Source organism: Panulirus ornatus, chromosome 21, assembly GCF_036320965.1.
Source record: "Panulirus ornatus isolate Po-2019 chromosome 21, ASM3632096v1, whole genome shotgun sequence".
NCBI classification, from domain to species: Eukaryota; Metazoa; Arthropoda; class Malacostraca; order Decapoda; family Palinuridae; genus Panulirus; species Panulirus ornatus.
Window position 1 is genome coordinate 14047837 of NC_092244.1, and position 21629 is coordinate 14069465.

General features: G+C 44.9%; 1 protein-coding gene across 1 annotated transcript in view; it reads right to left on the reverse strand.

Moving 5' to 3' along the window:
- Positions 1-8449: 8449 nt before the first annotated feature.
- Positions 8450-21629, reverse strand: part of LOC139756387 (dipeptidase 1-like) — a 37394-nt gene continuing 24214 nt past the window's right edge. The window contains exons 6-11 of the mRNA XM_071675788.1: positions 21481-21544; positions 16354-16530; positions 15848-15932; positions 12723-12798; positions 11487-11625; positions 8450-9257 (exon numbers count right to left, since the gene is read on the reverse strand). Coding sequence (XP_071531889.1) covers positions 9141-9257; positions 11487-11625; positions 12723-12798; positions 15848-15932; positions 16354-16530; positions 21481-21544 — 658 coding nt within the window. The 3' untranslated portion in view covers positions 8450-9140. The remainder of the gene's footprint in view (positions 9258-11486; positions 11626-12722; positions 12799-15847; positions 15933-16353; positions 16531-21480; positions 21545-21629) is intronic.

A 21629-nucleotide genomic window follows, 5' to 3' on the forward strand; every position in this document is an offset into this window, starting at 1 on the left:
CCCAGGCGTCAACTATTCTTCGAGATTTCCTCCACTGCCATATTTCACCTGTTGCCTGCCACCAGTATGCGGAACTAGTCAATCGAAAACGAATTCTGTGTGTGGTTGAGGGGGCGCCTTTGCGGAAGGTCTTTTTTCTTTTTTTTTTTCAGCCTTGGATACGTACAGTGTCTAGCTGCCTACGAGTATGTACGAGATAAGGTTGGCTAGGCTAGCGTGTAGCGCTTACCTTGGAACGTGCTTGGTTGGCAACGCTGGTGTCTGCCTCATCAATTACACTTTAAAATATCACACTCAATCCTCAACTGAGCAGGTAATTTTGTAAGCCAGTCCTCAACCATGTTTTTTTTTTTTCCCCCCTCACGCTGGGCACCATACGGAATAGCCGCTCCTATCTGACGTTATGTTTGTTTGGTGACTTGGCAATACGTCAAACATAAACTGCTGACTTGATCACTGTTTCTTCCCGCATATGAGACCTTCAGTCTTCGAGTGTTTCTTTTCTGTTCACTCCTTTTAACAGACGGTATGGGCAAATGAGTACCCTATAAAGGCCATTTTATTAAAACTATATATATATATATATATATATATATATATATATATATATATATATATATATTTATTCATCTATTATACTTTGTCGATGTCTCCCGCGTTAGCGAGGTAGCGCAAGGAAACAGACGAAAGAATGGCCCAACCCACCCACATACACATGTATATACATACACGTCCACACACGCACATATACAACATACTTATAAATCTCAACGTATACATATATATACACACAGACATATACATTATGTACACATGTACATAATTCATACTGTCTGCCTTTATTCATTCCCGTCGCCACCTCGCCACACATGAAATGACAACCCCTCCCCCCACATGTGCGCGAGGTAGCGCTAAGAAAAGACAACAAAGGCCACATTCATTCACACTCAGTCTCTAGCTGTCATGTATAATGCACTGAAACCACAGCTCCCTCTCCACATCCAGGCCCCACAAAACTTTGCGTTGTTTACCCCAGACGCTTCACATGCCCTGGTTCAATCCATTGACAGCACGTTGACCCCGGTATACCACATCGTTCCAATTCACTCTATTCCTTGCACGTCTTTCACCCTCCTGCATGTTCAGGCCCCGATCACACAAAATCTTTTTCACTCCATCTTTCCACCTCCAAATTGGTCTCCCACTTCTCCTCGTTCCCTCCACCTCCGACACATATATCCTCTTGGTCAATCTTTCCTCACTCATTCTCTCCATGTGCCCAAACCATTTCAAAACACCCTCTTCTGCTCTCTCAACCACACTCTTTTTATTACCACACCTCTCTTATAATATACATATATTGTTCGCCATTTCACGCATTAAGAACAGAGGACTGAACCTTTGAGGGAATATCCTCACTTGACCCCCTTCTCTGTTCCTTCTTTTGAAAGATTAAAAACAAGAGGGGAGGCTTTCCAGCCCCCCGCTCCCTCCCCTTTTAGTCGCCTTCTACGACACGCAGGGAATACGTAGGAAGTATTCTTTTTCCCCTATCCCCGCGGATAATATATATGTATGTATGTGTGTGTGTGTGTGTGTGTGTGTGTGTGTGTGTGTGTGTTAAGATGTGATGTTACATGTATGATGGTTGGCTTCTTATATCACTCCCTACCGCATCCGGTAGGAAACAATTGCTCTATTTAGCCAGCGTTGCTGCCGTGGACGGCATGTATAGCGGTAGGCAATATCTAGCGGTACTCAGGGTTGACTAGAACCGTCTTATCCAAACTTTAGACATAAATATTTACGTCCCTGGCCTCCCTGTCTGTAAGTTCAGAGACTAAAGAGCATTTTGGAGTCTGGCGAAATGACCTCCCACCGAAAAACTCCTTAAATTCATTTGAAGGCAGTCCAGTTTATCTGCCTTAACCACCGTCCCATCACTTCGTTTAACTAGGAGGCAATAAAGCAAGACACTTAGGTTACAAGCTGGGCGAGTTTTAGCTACCGAAAGGGAAAGGTGGTGGTGGTGTTGTATGAAACCGCGGTTCACAATGGAGTATAGCCTAGTCTTTACGTAAGTGTTACCAGCAGTGGATTTGCCTCCTAGGAATGAAACACTACCTGGTCGTTGGCACCAGAATGTTCTTGTAGTTGGTATATATATATATATATATATATATATATAAACACGCTTTCCTTTTTTCATAATTTAAAGAAGAGTATAATTCCTTATATGCTTTCGCTTGTCATCTGTAACGGAGTCGAGAAAATCATATTGTTCTACAGATGCATCAAATGAAAAAAAAACATATAACTTGAAATCATTAAATCATTTACATATTTATTTAAACAAGAACGAGAATTCATTTTCTCTTTAAAACTATATAATTCTGACAATATAGTAAGAAAAAAACTTCATACCTGCAGCCATAGGAATAGGCAAAACTAACCCTTTATGTCTTGTTTATGATAATGGTAGGGGAAAAAAAAATGCATTTCTGATTAACACTACCCATAAGTCTACGCATTCCACGCACCATATGTGATTTACTCTCTGACTGGCTGCCCGTAAGGAGTGTGGTGTTCACATCCTGGTGCCCCTCTGCTTAGTATATCTGAAGGAAAGACAAGAAGCATCATCATGACCCCGAGTTTCTTGCCTGGCTGAGCTCCGATCCTCATGTGGATGAGAGGCATCCGTACTGAATCACCACCAGACCTCGACCCCACAGAGCCTTGCCTCGCTTACCACCACCACCACCAGACCCCCACCCCACTGAACCTTGCCTCGCTCACCACCACCAGACCCCCACCCGACTGAACCACCGGATCTCACAACACCGATCCTTGCCTCGTTTAACACCACCAGATCTCACAACACCGATCCTTGCCTCGTTTAACATCACCGGACCCTACCATATCCCGAACTTCGCCTCGCTCAACACTTTTTTTGATGTTTCCGTCACCGCTTGGGGTCCAGAGGCGTTTATGCCCTTCTTCTTCTGCTATCACTCCTCCTCCTCAAGCTGTTATGATCCTCGCTGGACGCCACACAGCCATACCTCACCCACACCCATGCCCTGACCCATGTGGCATGTCATGGGTCATGACTCTATGGCTGCGGGACTTCGGTAGACCGTCTGTAGTTGGCTGGACGTCTGTCTGGAGTGCTTACTTTGAGAGAGAGAGAGAGAGAGAGAGAGAGAGAGAGAGAGAGAGGGGGGGGGGGGGATCTGCTCGGAGTTGTGTTTACATACATAACTCGCCTTTGAGGGGATGGCCTTCCCTCCCTACCCTCTCTCTCTCTCTCTCGTCTTCTCGCAACAGATAAAAGCCACAATAACTTTAAAAAAAAAAAACCGGGGAAAATGATCGTAGATCTATTTCATGTATAAAATAATAACAAGCCATGTCTCTCTCTCTCTCTCTCTCTCAATTTCAAAATACTGAGACAGTTTCGGGTCACCAGTAATTCAGTTTCTGGTGCTTGCTGCATTCGTGTATGAGCGCCGTGAGTTCGGAGAGTGAATTCAGCCCCGAGGTATGTAAATGCAACACACCACGTCAAATTCACTTAACTATTCTTTTTTTTCCTTTTGGAATTCTCGTTCGTGTATTACATCAAGGGTTCCTCTCTGGTAGGGTAGAGGAACATTATTTCACACGGATGGACTTCTCCAAGTCCCAGTTGGTAGAGACAGAGTACGATATTTGGGATGGTATTGAGACTATAGGCTTGCTGCCATGGGTGAGTACAGGGACTACCCTGCCAGACGTATGTTATTATCAGAATTAAAAAAAATAAAAAAATCATGTGCGAATTATTGATTGTTGTCTGCTGCTCTACAAGTAGCACAAAGTCAAAAACTAACATAGTTTCATACATCTTTTTATATACCAATTCGCCATTTCCCTCGTTAGCACGTACTGATGCATGAAATCGATGCAAACCATTCACCCCTGCACACACCCCGGGATCGAACCCGGGATCATGTGAATGGCACCCCAATGAGCTACACCGTTATACCACGGCTGATTGGAAAACTCACAAATCTCAGACCACATTTGACCTAGCGTATTACGAGACTTCGTCTTGTTGTGAGTAAAATGGTGAAGTCCTACCGTTGGATTCCTTCTTTAAAAAACAAAAAAACACAAGACTGTATAAAGAAGTCTATCCCTTCCCTGCTACTGATAGGAGTGCAGCCTTGAAGTTGTAGGAACCCCTAAAAATGGGTCCTATGGATGTAATATAATAATAATAATAATAATAATAATAATAATAATAATAATAATAATAATAACAATGATGATGATGATGATGATGATGATGATAATAATAACAATAACAGAAATAATAATAATAAAGACAAATGCTACTAATACAAATAATAATAGTTAATATTTGCACCCTGATCAGGAGACATGTCATCAACGAAGCAAAAATCTAGTCCACCTCCCTGGTCCTCCGCACCCTCAACACACGGCAGACCTGTCCCTCACATTCACCTCCCTAGTCATATACAGATTAAACAGCCATGATGACATCGCACATCCCTAACCTCTGGTCCACCTGTCATTCGGGGCCACTCGCCCTCCTCTTTTCGTCCTCGCACATACACCTTACTCTCGTGATGACAACTCTTCACTGCTTCTAGTAGCTACCCTCCCATACCTTATATTCGTAACGTCTTTCACAAAGCATCTCTGTCAACTATATCATTCGCTTTCTGCAGATCCATGAACGCCACGTACAACTCACTTCCTTTTTTTCCTCTAGGTATTTCTTACAAAACTTCCTCGAAGCAAACACCTGATTCACACACCCTCTGCCACTTCTGAAACCACATGATCCCTCCCCAGTCTGATGCTCTGTGCACAACACTATCCTCTAAGTCACCACTCTCCCATACATGTTACCAGGTACACTGGACAAACATTTACGTCTGTAATTCGTATATTCACTTCTGTCTCGTGTCACCTTAAAATAATGGCATTATACAGTCATTCTGCCAAATCTCAGGCACTTCACCTTGAGCTAAATCTCAGGCACTTCACCTTCGAAGCAAACCTCAGGCAATTCATCTCGAGCCAAACCTCAGGCACTTCACCTACGAACCAAACCTCATGCACTTCACCTTCGAGCCAAACATCAGGCACTTCACCTTGAACCAAACCTTACGCACTTCACCTTGAACCATAAGTGCATGAAAAATCCCAAAAGGTGAATCAACAACACAGTCTCCCCCTTTTATGAGAAGTTCAACTGCAGTCCCATCAACCTCAACTGCCTTGTCACACTTCATCTTACGCATGGTTTTCACTACCTCTTCTCTTTTCACGAAATCATAAACCATGAATCTTTCGTTTCATATACCTCCACCACCCAAACACCCCTCATCTGCCATCCTGATTTCTTACACACACACACACACACACACATAGGTAGCAAATATAAAACTCGCATTCAAATATATGGACATCTTCATCGAATTACAAAACACATACATCAGACAAAAACTGGATTTTGCCTAGCAAATCCGGTCACTACACCTGAAAAGAGAGAGAGAGATAGATAGATAGATAGATAGAGAGAGAGAGAGAGAGAGAGAGAGAGAGAGAGAGAGAGAGAGAGAGAGAGAGAGAGAGAGAGGAAAAGACGCAAAGGTCTAATTGAGAAGATCCAGAGACGATCAACTGAACGGATCCACAGTGAGAGAGGATTAGGGCTACACGACTGTCCATCATGAGAGAGAGAGAGAGGAGAGAGAGGTTAATGCTGTCAGTTTACTAAGGTTTAAAGGGCTACATCATGGCATAGAATGATTAGATGATGGGGCCCCTCTAATGTAGAACTCTCGCCTTCCTGTACACATAGAAAATTACACACACACACACACACACACACATATATATATATATATATATATATATATATATATATATATATATATATATATATATATATAATCTTTTGTTATAATCCTTGCAATTAATAAGCATACAAGGTCCATAACAACAGGCTTGACAAGGATTTGTATATAAATGTTCGTACGCTAGATTTAAACGCCCGCTGGCTTAAATGCTCGGAGCTTCATTACATGAAGCACAGTATTTAACTGCCTATAACGCTCTAACTTTACATGCCCGCGACGCGTCATTTAACAGTCTGGAACGTTGTCAGTTTAAATGCCCGGTGCTCGCCCTTTAATTGCCTGGGGTCGCTTTGGGTTTAAATGCCCTAAGCGCGGCACTAAACTGTTTAGAACGCTCGCAAAGTTTAAATGCCCGCCGCGCGCCACTTAAAAGTCTGGTAGACTGAGTTTAAATGCCAGCCGCACGCCATTTAAAAGTCTGGTAGACTGAGTTTAAATGCTCCCCAGGTACCATTTAACCGACTGGGACGCTGTAGGTTTAAAGGCCGTATGACGCGAGACGTAACGGGTTAGGACGCTATGAATTTAAATACCCGCTGTGTTGTTCTTTTCAAATCATGTCGAGAATTTCTTTTACCATGTCATAGAAGACGAGCAGCGAAAGTGCATTTTCTGTCCAGCAAAACGAAGAAAGAATTGCTCTCGTGGATGTGAATGAGAGAAATCAATATCGCAATCGCTTAAACGGAGACGAATGAAAGATAAACAAAGAGATGAATGAGAGTAAGCTTCGTCTTGACCATACCAGATCATCGTAAAGTGGTGACTATACTCTTCAGGCTCTGGGTAGCAAGCGAAGCGAAGGGTCGGAGGAGCGCTTCACGTAAATGAACAAGAAATGTTTGCTGGTGGATTTCCTTCGGCTGTTGATTGCAAATTGCCTGAACTTGACTGGCATGAGAGCTGAGTGGATTCTAAAGCAGCTAGTCTCTCTTTCTCTCTCTCTCTCTGGAGCTTAATGAGCAATTGAACCATTCTTGGAAATGATCCGAAAGGAATCGAACCAGTGTCTGTTCTGAAGAAATTCGAAACATGTCGATATTTCTAGAAAACAAACGTTCATGGGTGATGGAAAAAAAAAAAATCTTTACAACAGAACATTTTATTTAAACAGCATTAAAGAGCTGACACGAGTTTAGAAAAATACTTTCGAGTTGATAGAAATTCCTATTTGAACCGGGTAGTTGGCAGCATGAAATGTACACAAAGAAGCAAGCGATTTCTATAATACACAGATGTGTGGTCATACAAATATATATAATGCACCTTGTGTGAAGGGAAAGAAACTCCTCATAAATCATACATTATATACAAACATATGAGAGGGAAATCCCAAGGTGTAGTAATGAGGATTAAGGACTCATGTATGAGGGAGTAGCGTCCGGTGTGTGTGTATATATATATATATATATATATATATATATATATATATATATATATATATATATATATATATATATATATATATTTCCCTAAAAATTTGTCATTTTCTTTGAGAAGGTGAATGAGACTACTTTTCGCCATAGGATTCATTTATGTATTACAAAGTTAACAAGGTGTTGTTGGGTGCTGTATGAAGAGTCAGATATAAGGATGAAGAAGTGGTGTTGAGTGATGTACGGAAAGTCAGGTATAAGGATGAAGTGGTGTTGAGTGTTGTGGGGAAAGTCAGATATGAGGATGAAGAAGTGGGTTTGAGTGTTGTGGGGAAAGTCAGATATGAGGATGAAGAAGTGGTGTTGAGTGTTGTCGGGGAAAGTCAGATATGAGGATGAAGAAGTGGTGTTGAGTGTTGTGGGGAAAGTCAGATATAAGGATGAAGAAGTGGTGTTGAGTGTTGTGGGGAAAGTCAGATATGAGGATGAAGAAGTGGTGTTGAGTATTGTGGGGAAAGTCAGGTATAAGGATGAAGAAGTGGTGTTGAGTGTTGTATGTGTGGTGTAGGTCAGGGAAAGTGGACTGGACCGACCCTGGTGTTTACACATAGGTCGGATGGTTAATCTTAGTGTGGTGGTGAGGATAGTTGAGGTAGAGGCTATTAATCATCTATACGTGTATTTATTGTGATCACACACAGGTTGGTAGAGTTGTCTTGGTGGATGTACGTGATGGCTGAGAACTTCCTATGTCAGGGAATACTTATAAGACTAATGATCTATTTACATATGGCATTACAGATATTACTACTAATATTACTCCCTCCTGCTACTACTATTACTACTACCACTATTACAGCCACAACGACAGCAACTGCTACTACTACACCTACTGCTATTTCAAGAAGCATGACTACAATTACTGCTATCATTTCTACTACTACTAAACTAGTCTTACCACTTCTGCTACCGCTACTATTACTAATACCACTAAGGCTATTACTTTCACCACGATCGTAACAACGACCATTATTACTCAGTCATTTAATGCGACCAGTAGAAGTGTGAGGGTTGGGCGGGCTGCCTCAGGGTAACCATGCGTACCTCTCCCATTTTCTATCTTATTTTTTCACAACAACTTGTGGTTGGGGTCCGAGCTGACAACTCGAACTCGTAAGGGAAAAGTCCAGTACGATGTTGTCACAGCGTAACTCACACAGTCTTATTATCATTCTTCCATTGTGTTTGGTAGAATGATGGCCGACATTACTGAGGTGTAGGGGTACCTCTGTGCTATTCGCATTGGCTCCTGTTACATCTCTTGCGCAAGTCTCTTGCCCTTGATGCCAACAGCTGTGGCGTCTAGTGCCTGCACCAGTGGAGTGTATCCTCTGAGCTGCTATATCGCTGAGGAACCCTTAGTGGCACGCCTGCAGAAGGTCTTGCTCGTTATGGTCTTCACTCGCTGGGCCCACCTTGGTGGATAGCGAGCGAGGGCAACGTGCGAGTCACCTACCTGGCAGGTGTGTCATCACTGCCATGGCCTCGACTCACCTGCCTGGCTTGGCTGAATCAGGTGACTCCAGGTAGAGGAGCGTACGATGGTATGGAGTCGCCATCCCCTTCGTAAGAATGTTTACTCCTCTTCAGACGGGTGAGGATGACGAAGACCTGCTTGCTCTCATGCCCCGCCCGTTGGCGGATGGGTACCAGTCTCCCTGAAGTGTGGGCGAGGGTGGGTTGTGTGGGCGAGGGTGGGTTGTGTCAGGTGCGGGCCTGAACGTGGGAGGGATCGTTAGATGCGGGCGGGAGCGAAGGTGGGCGGTCAGGTTCGGGCGTCGTTCAGGCTGGCGAACTTGTACCTGCAGGGCCAGCGGGTCTCGATGTCGTGGATGGGGATGATGTCCTCGGAGGGCATCACGGCTAGCAGCTCCTCGCGCACCTGCCGCCATACACGTGGGGTTTAGCTGAGGGCACTCTTGTGGTTGTGGGTGGTGGTAGGCGGAGGGGATGCATGCATGACGACTCGGCGGGGGATGCAGAGCGCGCGTGAGGAGGGGAGGAGAGTGCATGACGAGCCTGAGGCAGCTGGAGTGTGCATCATCGTCAGGCAGGGAGTAGTGAGGCACATATAATGAGGAGGAGAATGATGAGGTCGGGCAGCTGGACGTGCATGATTATTCCTGGGAGGGAGGAAGGGCGTCGTCTATTCCTAAAGAGAGCGTTAGAGGGGTGTGCATGACTAGACCGGTGTGTGTGTGTGTGTGTGTGTGTGTGTGTGTGTCGGAGGTAAAGTGACGTGCACAACTAGGCCTAAGTAAGGGTAGAGGGATAGAGAGACGTGCATGCAGGCTAGCGCGAGGGAGAAGCAAAGAGACAGACATGCATGTCTAATTCATAAGAAGAAGGGATGGCAGGATGTAGTACATGAATAGCAAGGGACGCCTGATAGTGGGGATAGGCAGCGCCCCCACACACACCTGAGCCAAGCGCCAAGCATCAATATACACCAAGGCAACCAACACTCAGCGAACAACAAGCTGACAGCCATGAGCCAGCGTCCACTTAGTAGCAAAGGCAGGAGGCAGTTAAGAGCTTGCCCAGAGTCAGCCAACTAACAGCTACGGTAGAAACTGCCAAGAACTAACAATGAGAACTAAATGTTATAAGGCAACCAGTTTACAGCCAACCAGACAGGACTCCTCTAACGACCTGTCAGCCTAACAGAAAGGAAGAAGACAGCTCGTATTTGGAGATCGTCAACTACCGGCAAACAAGAAACATCTGACACCCAACACATAGCAGACAGGTAGCAGCCAGCGACCAACAGCTTCCAACCAGCTAACAGTTATCCAGCTTACAAACCAATAACCATCTTTTAGCAAGCCAATAACTAAACTACATTAAGCCAGCAACTAAACAACAACACACCGACAGCGCACCAACAACCAGCCAACAGCACATCAACAGCCAGCCAACAACGCACTAACAGATACCCAACCAGCCAACAGCACATCAACCGCCAGCCAACAACGCACCAACATATACCCAACAGCCAACCAACACCACACCTACAGCCAGTCAACACCGCATCGCTTGTACACCAATAGCCACCCAGCAGTATATAAACAGCAGGTCAACAGCCAATCAACAGCACACCTACACTCAGCTAATAGAACACACGAAAATCCAGTCCACAGCACACCAGTGGTACAACAACAGCTAGCCAAAAGCACACCAGCTTCCAGCCACCAACACACCAGCTTCCAGCCACCAGCACACCAGCTTCCAGCCACCAACACACCAGCTTCCAGCCACCAGCACACCAGCTTCCAGCCACCAACACACCAGCTTCCAGCCACCAGCACACCAGCTTCCAGCCACCAGTACACCAGCTTCCAGCCTCCAGCACACCAGCTTCCAGCCACCAGCACACCAGCTTCCAGCCACCAACACACCAGCTTCCAGCCACCAGCACACCAGCTTCCAGCCACCAACACACCAGCTTCCAGCCACCAGCACACCAGCTTGCAGCCACCAACACACCAGCTTCCAGCCACCAGCACACCAGCTTCCAGCCACCAACACACCAGCTTCCAGCCACCAGCACACCAGCTTGCAGCCACCAACACACCAGCTTCCAGCCACCAACACACCAGCTTCCAGCCACCAGCACACCAGCTTCCAGCCTCCAGCACACCAGCTTCCAGCCACCAGCACACCAGCTTCCAGCCACCAACACACCAGCTTCCAGCCACCAGCACACCAGCTTCCAGCCACCAACACACCAGCTTCCAGCCACCAGCACACCAGCTTGCAGCCACCAACACACCAGCTTCCAGCCACCAGCACACCAGCTTCCAGCCACCAACACACCAGCTTCCAGCCACCAGCACACCAGCTTGCAGCCACCAACACACCAGCTTCCAGCCACCAACACACCAGCTTCCAGCCACCAGCACACCAGCTTCCAGCCACCAACACACCAGCTTCCAGCCACCAACACACCAGCTTCCAGCCACCAACACACCAGCTTCCAGCCACCAGCACACCAGCTTCCAGCCACCAACACACCAGCTTCCAGCCACCAGTACACCAGCTTCCAGCCACCAGCACACCAGCCTCCAGCACACCAGCTTCCAGCCACCAGCACACCAGCATGGGACAGTACCTGCTCCACTCGCTGGAAGACCCGTAGGAGGTTCAGGCCCGCCAACTTCTTCAGGTCTTGCAGGGACCAGGAAGGATCCCGCAGCAGCTCGGCGAATAGCTCAGGATACCGCGACACGTCTTCCAGACCCTCGGGTGTCCTGCAAGTAGAGAGAGGGATGTGTCATCAGTCCCTCCCACGTCTTCAAGGGTAACTAGGGTCGTCATTGTTTACAAGGATCAGATAATTCACTCACGTATGAGACAAAAAAAAAAACTCATTTCAATTCTCTCTCTTTTTCAGTCGTTAATTTCGTGCTCGACGTGGACAACGCTTTTCTAAAAAAACGTATTTTGGATTTACTTCCTTCAAAGGTATGGTGAGACTCGTTAGGAGGGAGGTGTGCGATTGAGAAAACTGCAAGGAAAGGACAGCCCCTCACACACCCTAACGAGGATGGCATTTCGTCTTGCTTGGAGCACATCAGTCATGCAAACATGATCGTATGTGTGTGTGTGTGTGTGTGTGTGTGTGTGTGTGATGCTGACTCATAACTAGAGCACAGATGCATTACAATTAAGACGCAACCTCGCCAGTGAGCCTCCTCAAGTTTTTTACTTGCCAGAGAAAGAAAAAAATATATATATATATCCCCTCTTCATCCCACAACACTGAAAACCTGGACATAAATACGTGACCAGAAAAGAAGTGAGAGCAGTTAACGAGCAGGAAAATTGGGGCCAGAACACAAAAGGTAATCAGGCCAATTAGCGCCAGGAACCCTCGGCACTAATTGGCACGCTGACGTTTATAGAATTCAGAATCTGGATATCACTAGTGCTTCGTAAATCTCTTTGTGTATAAAGAAAAAAAATAGTCATATTCTTTAGACTACAAGATATATTGAATGTAGTAGTACCTAGTAGGAGTAGTGTGTTGTTGTTCTCCGTACAACAAAACGTAAAATCAGTGGGTTTGATTCGACTCGAAATACGATTTTCGACGTAGGGTTTTTGATGCTGTAGACATACGATGCTTCAGTTCACGAAACATATCTGAAATCTATATATAAGCACTGCTCGTGTGTGTGGCACTTGTGGGTCTTCATCTCAAAACAAAAGCAGAGGAGATTTAAGCAAGACAACTTCCCAAGGAGAATTCAAGGCCACATGATCAGTTCTCAGATCCTGAAGAAGGGAGTTTAGGGGTAGGGGTACAGACGACCTGAGGAAGACAGACAGACACAGACAGACTCACCTGTTGATGCCGTCGTAGCCAGCACCGAGACCCACGTAGTCCACGCCAGCCATGGAGCGGACGTGGTTGATGTGCGCTGGCAACAAACATGAGAACTGTTAGTAACGAAAATATGATATCTTTTGATCACATTAATCGTCATGTATGACCAGGGGTCACCGTGTGCGGGTTTGATATATAAAATTACAAGAAAATGAAACGTTTGAGAATATTCAGGGCTTTATATATATATATATATATATATATATATATATATATATATATATATATATATATATATATATATATATATATATCTTTCAAACTCTTCGCTATTTCCCGCATTAGCGAGGTAGCGTTAAGAACAGAGGACTGGGCCTTTGAGGGAATATCCTCACATGGCCCCCTTCTCTGTTCCTTCTTTTGGAAAATTTAAAAAAAGAATGAGAGGGGAGGATTTCCAGCCCCCCGCTCCCTTCCCTTTTAGTCGCCTTCTACGACACGCAGGGAATACGTGGGAAGTATTCTTTCTCCCCTATCTCAGGGATAATATATATATATATATATATATATATATATATATATATATATATATATATATATATATATATATATATAATGACAATAGTTTCAAACTTCAGTTGGCTCTCTATTGTAACCCTCTCACAGATCCTGTCACTCTGGCACATTTCAAGACATTTGTATTTTAAGAAAACAGTCCATTGTGTCTATTTACATTGTGATATACTCTCTTCTTGCCTACGGAGGCAACACAGTGTGAAGCCACGTCTTATGAGACAATAGTGTAATTGTTTAAGAAACCGGAAAGATATTTCTAAAAGACTTCCAGATGAACACTAAAAAGAACGGCGAACTGTTCACTGCGGTGTTCGCCGAGGGACAGCTAGGATTATGGATTCATACGGCGAACGACTGGCAAGCAAAACACTATCAGCGGGCCTCATTCTTCCTCTTCTGTCCCATTACCTCACAAATGTGCGATAATGGTTCGATAGATTCCAGTGATCCTTGGCAGACACTGACTCATCTTCGCTTTATTCTGCATCACTGGTTCACCAGCTGCCTCGGACTGGTCCATTTCTCGTCTCTGACGTCATACGACTCTCACTGGTTGGTTCCTTGTTCCTACCGTCTGGGGGATGTGACTGGTTCATTCCTCGTCTCTAGCGTGAGATTACTCAGGTTCCTCTTCTCCGACGTCAGATGACTCTCACTGGTTGGTTCCTCGTTCCTATCGTCAGGGGGATGTGACTGGTTCATTCCTCGTCTCTAAGGTGAAATTACTCTGGTTCCTCGCCTCTGACGTCAGATGACTCTCATTGTCTGGTTCCTCGATTCTAATGTCAGAGGGTTGTGATTGGTTCATTCCTCGTCTCTAACGTGAGATTACTCTGATTGGTTCCTAGTCTCTGACGTCAGAAGACTCCGACTGGCTGATCCATCGTTTGTGACGTAAGACGACACAGACCGTTTCCTTAGTCCCTGACGTCAGAGGTGGAATGAAGAGAGACGCGTCGGGCATCCAACATAAACAAGTTTTGTCTCTTTTGCATAAAGTAACATTTTGTGGAAAAACGTCTCTCTACATTTTGTAGGAGACTAATGGATTATACTGTTGTGAAACTCAGAGGTGTTTTGGAGACCAACAACTGGTGTCGTGTTTGGCATGCATGCTTCTCTCTCTCTCTCTCTCTCTCTCTCTCTCTCTCACTTACGTACAGTCATCAAAAAAGTAAGGCTACCCTTGGGTTCTACAGAATTCAAAATGATTAACGTTAATCTAATTAGTTTCGGGCATGAGTATTACTTATGAATATCATTTCTCCAATTTCTTATACATTTATAAATGCCATATTCTTTTGGCACAAATCTGAAATACTATCAACAGGTATTTGTGCATTAATATATCACAAGTATAAGTTACTAATGTGGAGGAAATTCAGAACGTCAACAAAGTGAAAGTGTCAGTTAATGTAACTAGAAAATCTATTAGTTTTCCTAAGAGAACCATTTAATCGAGTAGACAAAAACATACTTATTGTCAAGAAATATCTGTTCTGCTTGTGACGTAATTATCATACCAGTCCATGCTAACTTTCCATTAATTACAAGACTTTTGAACATGAAACAAAAAAAAATGTTCAAAAGATACGAATCTGGATTCGAAACATGTATAAGTGAATCAGACTCGAAGTTGCCCATTCTATTCGTCAACCAGCACTTCGATACGATGGAACAAAGATACTATAAATGACTTCACATCATACACGAATGCAATACTGATTATCCTGAAGTTTTGTTTACTATGTCTCTGTTTCAAAATATGTTTTAGAACTCTGCAAGATTTTCGGAACAGTCTTCCACTGTTGATTATTTCAATTCAGCTTGATCATATATATATATATATATATATATATATATATATATATATATATATATATATATATATATATATTGGAAAGGATCACAATTTTGTGCGTGATCAAGATATTCCTATGAGTCCACGGGGAAAATGAAACACGAAAAGTTCCCAAGTGCACTTTCGTGTAATAATCACATCATCAGGGGAGACACATGGACAATCACATGTTTACCAAATGGCGTCCTAGCTTCGTCTCTTCGATGTATATCAACTGACTGTTATATTCCTCTCTTGTGTCTCCCCTGATGATGTGATTATTACACGAAAGTGCACTTGGGAACTTTGTGTTTCATTTTCCCCGTAGACTCATAGGAATATATATATATATATATATATATATATATATATATATATATATATATATATATATATATATATATGGAGCGGGTGGCTGGAAATCCTCCCCTCTCATATTTTTTAATTTTCCAAAAGAAGGAACAGAGAAGGGGGCCAGGTGAGGATATTCCCTTAAAGGTCCAGTCCTCTGTTCTCAACGCTACCTCGCTAACGCGGGAAATGGCGAATAGTTTGAAAGAAAGAAAGAAAGAATATATATATATATATATATATATATATATATATATATATATATATATATATATATATATATATATATATATTACCCTGCTCTATATGGTCATGATAAACATATAAAAATCTATGAACGAGTAACATGACTTTCAGTAGCCCTTAGAACACGTACCGACCACGTCCTGTATGGTAGCCACCTCGCCACAGGTCAAGAAGTTGGTGTAGAAGCTGATCATTACGATCCCCCCGTTCACCGCCTGCAACAGGAGAAAGTAGGTCAGGTCAACCTTAGGTCATTTCAAGCCAGCAAGGCCAGCTAAGGTGACCCAACTCGCCCACTGTCAAAATCAGGTTCCTTCAGGTTACCCCCGCCCCCTGCAGGTGAACTAATGTGACCTGGAATGAGGACTTCAGCTGACTCGGGGGGCTCCCTCTAGGCCAGAGCGAGGAGGTGACCACCGTCAGACACCTGCAAGTGACCTGACGGTGGAATAAATAAATACGCGAGGAAAGGTCACTCAAGAGGCGAAGAAATAATAAGATTACACCCAGGTCAGAGAGAGAGAGAGAGAGAGAGAGAGAGAGAGAGAGAGAGAGAGAGAGAGAGAGAGAGAGAGAGAGGAGCTACACCACTGAGGACGCAGAGAGCCAGAAACGAGCTCGACCTCACTCACTCACCAGGGAGCTGAGGATGTCGTCGGGCACATTCCTCTCTATATCGCAGAGGGCGCGGGCGGCCGAGTGCGAGAAGATGACCGGGGCGTGGGAGGTTCTGAGGACGTCCCGCGCCGTGTGGCCGGAGGCGTGCGACAGGTCCACCATCAGTCCCAGGCGGTTCATCTCGCGGATCATCTCCTGCCGAGGGTGACAGCGATATAAGGGCTCAAGGTGAGGCGGAGGGAGCAGGAGGAGCAACCTGCCGAGGGTGACAGCGATATAAGGGCTCAAGGTGAGGCGGAGGGAGCAGGAGGAGCAACCTGCCGAGGGTGACAGCGATATAAGGGCTCAAGGTGAGGCGGAGGGAGCAGGAGGAGCAACCTGCCGAGGTTGACAGCGATATAAGGGGTAAAGGTGAGGCGGAGGGAGGAGAAGCAGCCTGCCGAGGGTGACAGCGATATAAGGGCTCAAGGTGAGGCGGAGGGAGGAGCAGCCTGCCGAGGGTGACAGCGATATAAAGGGGTCAAGGTGAGGCGGAGGGAGCAGGAGGAGCAACCTGCCGAGGTTGACAGCGATATAAGGGCTCAAGGTGAGGCGGAGGGAGGAGGAGTAGGTGTTTGTATGAGGAGGGTGGGAGGTGCACGCACATGACGAGTTAGTCGAGGTTCGTTAAATGAGGCAAATGAAGGTCAAATGAGCATATAACAACTGGAGGTTTGATGATGAGGTTGAATAAGTCAGATGATGAGGGTAGACTTGACTATTGTGGTTTGGGGTTAGGTAATGAGGTAAACAGAGGTCAGATCACACCACAGACGTTATGTGAAGAGTGTAATCACATGTGACGACCTTTTTTTATTTATCTAATCTTTTCTGTAAATATTACTACACAGTAATTCAAAACCAGTACAGCATCACCTTCAGATGGTGCGAGAAGGTGAGAAACAGTGAACAGACTTAAATATAGATTCAGATACGCGTAGGAGCACATAGGGGAAATCAGATAGCAGGAAAGACTATTGACCTATGACGAGGTTATCTGCCAATATACTAGAATATTATCTAAAGTCTCTATTCTAGATGGATGAAGTTAGCGTCGTAAGAGTTAATAGGGCTTTCTCCACCCCCAGAATATCGTTAACGCACTCGAAACGTGGAATTTTACAAGATGGATTGAAAAGGAACAGCTGTTGGCTGCTAATCTATATCATCTTATACAATTCGAGTTTCTGGGAAGAATCCATTGAGCAGGTCTGTCAACGAAACCCAGAATGAAAGAAAACGTGTCATTATACATATAAATCTTTGTTAACCTTCATTCAGTAAAGCTCACACTCATGAGATATTCATCCTAATTAGAAAGCACCAGTTGTCTTGGCATAAAGAATATCTGACGGTAATTAGCATCAAAACTTCCTCTTACGTTAGTGCTATTCTTGCTTAAGTTTAAAGCCGTATGTTCTCGCACTTATATTTGTATTTCAAAATAAAGTTCTTCATAATCTACAGCGTCAAATCTACACAAAAATTGGCTCAAAAAATCTGGATTAAGATCCCCCGCAGTCTACACTTCCTGAGAGCAAAATGACTTAGGCCTCTCACACTGTCTTCATATGGCGGACTTGTTTACGATCCACAATTTCTTTTGTGGTCCTTTTTTAGACCTCGTTTTCTTTCATCCTCTTCTTGGTAGTCCGGAGACCAGAAGTGAACATCATATTCAAGACGTTACCATACTGACGCGGTGGGAGTGTCAACACTGTATGTTGCTGATGTCTTGTGGCAGATGTTCCCAGCTTTGCTGTGTGTTGCCGTACAGTGTTTGGCTGCAGGTGTACACAAGACGCCATCCTTAATGAGATCCTCTCACAGAATGATGAACTTGGGACGATTCCAACACGCTATTAAATAGGGATCTAGGGAGACCTGCAGTGGACATCAAGTCGTGTTGGTATTTACCTGTCCCCTACTATCTACAATTCCACTGAGCAAACAAAATAGCAATCATAAATAACATGCTCTCTCTCTCTCTCTCTCTCTCTCACACACACTGATCATAATCTCTTAGGATCAGTTAATTAGTTATTATTACCGACTTCCCCAATTCTGTAATATCTCGTCTGCGTATTTTTCAGCCCAGTGGCTGCCAGATTCAAGAAACCGTTATTCAATTACTTACACAAACTCTCTCTCTCTCTCTCTCTCTCTCTCTCTCTCTCTCTCTCTTTTACATGCACAAAAATACCGCAAAAAGTAAATTCGCTGTAATAAGATCCTTTCTCAGATTAATAGCAAGTTAACCGGGTCATGTATACATTCCTTATCTAGGTAAGTTTACCAGGTCATGTATGAAGTCTTATCCATGTAACTTTACCAGGTCTTGCATACATCCTTATCCAGGTAACTTTACCAGGTCATGCATACATTCTTATCCAGGTAAGTTTACCAGATCACGTATACATTCTTCAGACAGGCAAGGTCACCAGCTAGGTCACGTATACATTCTTAAAACCAGGTAAGTGAACCAGGTCATGTATACATTCTTCATCCAGGTTCATCTTCCGAGCAACACTTTACATCTATTATGAATAAACAAAAATAAATGAACGAAAGGAGGAAAAAAAAATCATTCTTTACATCCCCCATTCTGGGCCCGGAAAATACACACACACACACACACACACACGACTTACAACATTCAGATGTTACCGGGGGGTGGATAACGCGGGCGTGATCCACACCCATATATATACATCACATCTTCGCTGGTTGACTTCCGTACACGACGAATATAATATGAATGGATCGTCTTGGTGTTCGTCTACCCCTGACCATACCGGTATGAGAGGACCATGAATAGTGGGTCGTCTCCCCCTGACCGTACAGGTATGAGAAGACCATGAATGGGTCGTCTCACCCTGACCGTACCGGTATGAGAAGACCATGAATGGTGGGGTCGTCTACCCCCTGACCGTACCGGTAGGAGAAGACCTCGATCGTCTCCTGCTGCTGTTTTTGAGGGGTACGTAACTCCGCAATTCACACCGACATAAGAAGCGACTAAATTTCGTAGGTACGCTTCCTTCCGACGCTAAAATGCGGAAGGAAGTCGAACTTGAGCGACTTCAGCTACCTCCGCTACAGGAGGACCCCGGGACGTCGTCTGGTAACAAAAAAATATGCAAGAGGGATGTAAATTCACGTACGCCATCAAGTGGCTGAAGAGGTCCTTTAGTTCCACGTTAGGGCAAACGTGATGGGACGACTCAGATCGTAATGATGGGGCGTGATCCGATTCGGCGATCATCAAAATATCAAGTTGTGTGTGAGTGGATACAAGTTTCCTGTTTGCTGAACACGTTTAGTCATAATTGAGTCTGGAGGGACGGTGTAACAGAGAGAGAGAGAGAGAGAGAGAGAGAGAGAGAGAGAGAGAGAGAGAGAGAGCTGCTTGATGTTTTCCAAGGCCCTGTGTCAGCACGGAAGTGTAGTGCTGTGCTATTAGTCTCTCGAGTTGATGCACAGTCATTCCTGCTAATGGTGCCTCGTGCAGTGATTCCCGTTGCTTGTGACTCGAGCAGTGATTCCCGTTGCTTGTGACTCGAGCAGTGATTCCCGTTGCTTGTGACTCGAGCAGTGATTCCCGTTGCTTGTGACTCGAGCAGTGATTCGTTGCTTGTGACTCGAGCAGTGATTCCCGTTGCTTGTGACTCGAGCAGTGATTCCCGTTGCTTGTGACTCGGGCAGTGATTCCCGTTGCTTGTGACTCGAGCAGTGATTCCCGTTGCTTGTGACTCGGGCAGTGATTCCCGTTGCCTGTGACTCGAGCAGTGATTCCCGTTGCTTGTGACTCAGCCAGTGATTCCCGTTGCCTGTGACTCGAGCAGTGATTCCCGTTGCTTGTGACTCGAGCAGTGATTCCCGTTGCTAGTGACTCGAGCAGTGATTCCCGTTGCTTGTGACTCGAGCAGTGATTCCCGTTGCTTGTGACTCGAGCAGTGATTCCCGTTGCTTGTGACTCGAGCAGTGATTCCCGTTGCTTGTGACTCGGGCAGTGATTCCCGTTGCTTGTGATTCGAGCAGTGATTCCCGTTGCTTGTGACTCGGGCAGTGATTCCCGTTGCTTGTGACTCGAGCAGTGATTCCCGTTGCTTGTGACTCGGGCAGTGATTCCCGTTGCTTGTGACTCGAGCAGTGATTCCCGTTGCTTGTGACTCGGGCAGTGATTCCCGTTGCTTGTGACTCGGGCAGTGATTCCCGTTGCTTGTGACTCAGCTAGTGATTCCCGTTGCTTGTGACTCAGCTAGTGATTCCCGCTGCTTGTGACTCGAGCAGTGAATCCCGTTGCTTGTGACTCGAGCAGTGATTCCCGTTGCTTGTGACTCGAGCAGTGATTCCCGTTGCTTGTGATTCGAGCAGTGATTCCCGTTGTTTGTGACTCGGACAGTGATTCGTTGCTTGTGACTCGAGCAGTGATTCCCGTTGTTTGTGACTCGGACAGTGATTCGTTGCTTGTGACTCGAGCAGTGAATCCCGTTGCTTGTGACTCGAGCAGTGATTCCCGTTGCTGGTGCCTAGGAAAACTCGAGATAAAGGGGAAAGCAAAAAGGTCTGGGAAGGGGGTTACTTACAAATGGAAACAAGGAGTCAGAAATCAAGATGAGGAGGATAAAAGAACTCAGGCAAGGTGGGCGAATTATGGCAGACGACTCAGCGAAGATAAAGAAGACGAATATAGGAAATCAGATTATTAAGATGAGAGGAGAGAGAGAGAGAGAGAGAGAGAGAGAGAGAGAGAGAGAGAGAGAGAGAGAGAGAGAGAGAGAGAAGATGGAAGAAGTAAAGAAAGGCACAGAAATGAGAAAAAAAAAACGTAAACAGAAACCAATCTAAATACATCAGGAATAATACTAATAATAATGATAATAATAATAATGATAATAATAATGATAATAATAATAGCAACAACAATAATAATAATAACGATAACATTAATGATAATTATGAATTAATAATAATTCATAATGATAATAATAACAATGAGATAAAAGGAAAGGAAAGGCTGGGCAAAAGACAAGAAACCCTCGAAGAAAAAGAGGAGGAGGAGGAGGAGGAGGAGGAGGAGGAGGAGGACGGTGTTCCACTTACCTTCCCGTACGGGGTGAGGCCACGGGTGTTGGGCGGTGAGGGACCAGCCTGCGAGCACTCCGCCCTGTGAGGGAAGAAGGATGAGAACACGTTACTCCACCTCTTCCCTCACCTCCCGCGAGGGCGAATTAAGAGCCAGGCCAAAAAGT